Source organism: Sinocyclocheilus rhinocerous, unplaced genomic scaffold (assembly GCF_001515625.1).
Source record: "Sinocyclocheilus rhinocerous isolate Xijiao unplaced genomic scaffold, SAMN03320098_v1.1 scaffold721, whole genome shotgun sequence".
NCBI lineage: Eukaryota > Metazoa > Chordata > Actinopteri > Cypriniformes > Cyprinidae > Sinocyclocheilus > Sinocyclocheilus rhinocerous.
This window is the reverse complement of record NW_015656165.1, coordinates 248,309-250,223: the sequence shown is the minus strand read 5'-3', so window position 1 is coordinate 250,223 and position 1,915 is coordinate 248,309. Positions and strand designations below refer to the sequence as shown.

At 38.0% G+C, this 1,915-nt stretch overlaps 1 protein-coding gene across 1 annotated transcript in view; it reads right to left on the bottom strand.

The window, feature by feature from the left end:
- The window catches only part of igf2bp2b (insulin-like growth factor 2 mRNA binding protein 2b), a 42,289-nt gene that overhangs the window by 5,503 nt on the left and 34,871 nt on the right, over nt 1-1,915 (bottom strand). Inside the window, exons 7-8 of the mRNA XM_016527227.1 lie at nt 1,761-1,877; nt 1,169-1,300 (exon numbers count right to left, since the gene is read on the bottom strand). Coding sequence (XP_016382713.1) covers nt 1,169-1,300; nt 1,761-1,877 — 249 coding nt within the window. The remainder of the gene's footprint in view (nt 1-1,168; nt 1,301-1,760; nt 1,878-1,915) is intronic.

Sequence of the window (1,915 nt, the reverse complement as noted above, 5' to 3'; positions counted from 1 at the left end):
TTGAGAAGGTGCTTAAGTTTTGAGCCATGTATTATTACTCTGAATTAGGCTACTACTACTATTACTATCTTGTACCCTGCAATAATCATTTGCTCAAACTCACTTTTATGAGATGAATGGGGAAAAAAAAGAAAATCGGCTAAACATATCGGCCAAAAAAATCGGCATCATATATCGGCTGCCCTGATTTCTAAATATCGGCATCGGCCAGAGAAAAACCCATATCGGTCGACCTCTAGTATGCGCTCACATTTTATTGATATGGAAACTTTATATAGGTAAGAAATTGTACATTCAGGAGCTGGTTTTCAACCCCTGCCCCGTGAATTTTATAAATACAACAACTAAAAGCTACATTATATTTCTCAGCAATGAGGTGATAACTCTGATAACTTCGCAGTTTTTGTAATTAAACCAACAAGCTTCACTTGTTCGCAAGCTTCACACTCGCTCGCACGTTTTCTCTCTCTCTCAATTCATTCAAATTAATTACAATAAATATCATCTTGGTGCTACTTTACTTCACTAAAGAATTCTACCTCTAACAAACTGTAGATAAAATATAGCCTAACAAATGAAAATTACTGCTATTTTCCGTTATTTATCCATTCAGTCAGATTTTGTGCTGCAAAACATTCATGACAGCCACTCGACGTGAATTATATACATTTTAATAGCACGGCCATTCAAACCCGAAGGTCTACTATGTGCATAGTAAAGCGATAACTGCAGACAATCCTTTTGGGCGGGAATTAATTTAAACACAGATACAGATACCAGTCTTGTCTAAAGTGAATGTAAACAGGCGGGCCAAAAAAATCTGATATGGTTAAGAGATCGAATCTGTGCATTAAGACTTGCAGTGTAAATGCAGCCAGAGACTGACACTTGGTCTGGGAGACCAGAAGAAGAAACTTTCTTCCACCAAGAAGAAACTTGTCGCATTTGAAAGCAATTTTTACTAACTTTGTGTGCTTATTTTTACTTTTCTGTACTTTTTCTACACAAAGTAACATTCAGTTATAGTTCCTTGAAAATCTGATCTCAAGGGACATGTTACTACCAGGTGTAAAAAACAATCTGTCTCACTTGACTTGTGTGTTTACACATGGCTTTAACATCTGTCTTTGGTGATCCAATCACATGTACACAAAGCAAGCACACATACCGTTTTGCCACCCTTCCCGATGACTCGTCCAGCGGCGGTCAGAGGCACTTTTATATGTGCCTCCAATTTCACATCTTCCTTAGCTGTGAAAAAATTCTCCTCTTTCAACTTCCCATATATTCTCCCCTGTGCCTACAGTTTTTACAGTGTATACAGCTCAAGTCTACATTATACTACAATACACTTTTGCTGGAAATCGAACACAATTCAAAATATTACAGATTTTTTAACATGAACTTTTTTCTAATCACACGTTATAATTTAGACAAAACCACAACTGTCAATCAGCTTACCTTGGAGCAGAATTCAGCAGAATTCACAATAAATCATTTAGAATTAAAAAAGTTTGCAAGGAACAAAAACACATCTAAATCAACAAATGTAAGATTTAGGGACAATGCAGCACTGGTGAAACTAGCAGTTCCATCAGCTGGCCCAAAACTGTAAAAAAACATCAAGGTTTTCTTATTTCTGAATAACAAGCCTTAGGATACAATCTGGTCCAAAACATTCTTTCATTCAAGCTTCGTTTCAAACTGGTTAATGTTCCCAATGAGAGAGTGAACTGCAGTGGGAATCAGAAGTGGCTCACTTTTATTGAGGCTCCAGCGTAGTGTGCCAGCTCTCTAATGTGCTGCCCTTTCTTCCCGATGAGAGCTCCTACTGCTGGAGTGGGAACGAAGAGGTAGACCACTTCCTGTTCAGTAGTCTAAAAACACACACAGACAGCCTTGACTCCTGCCAGTC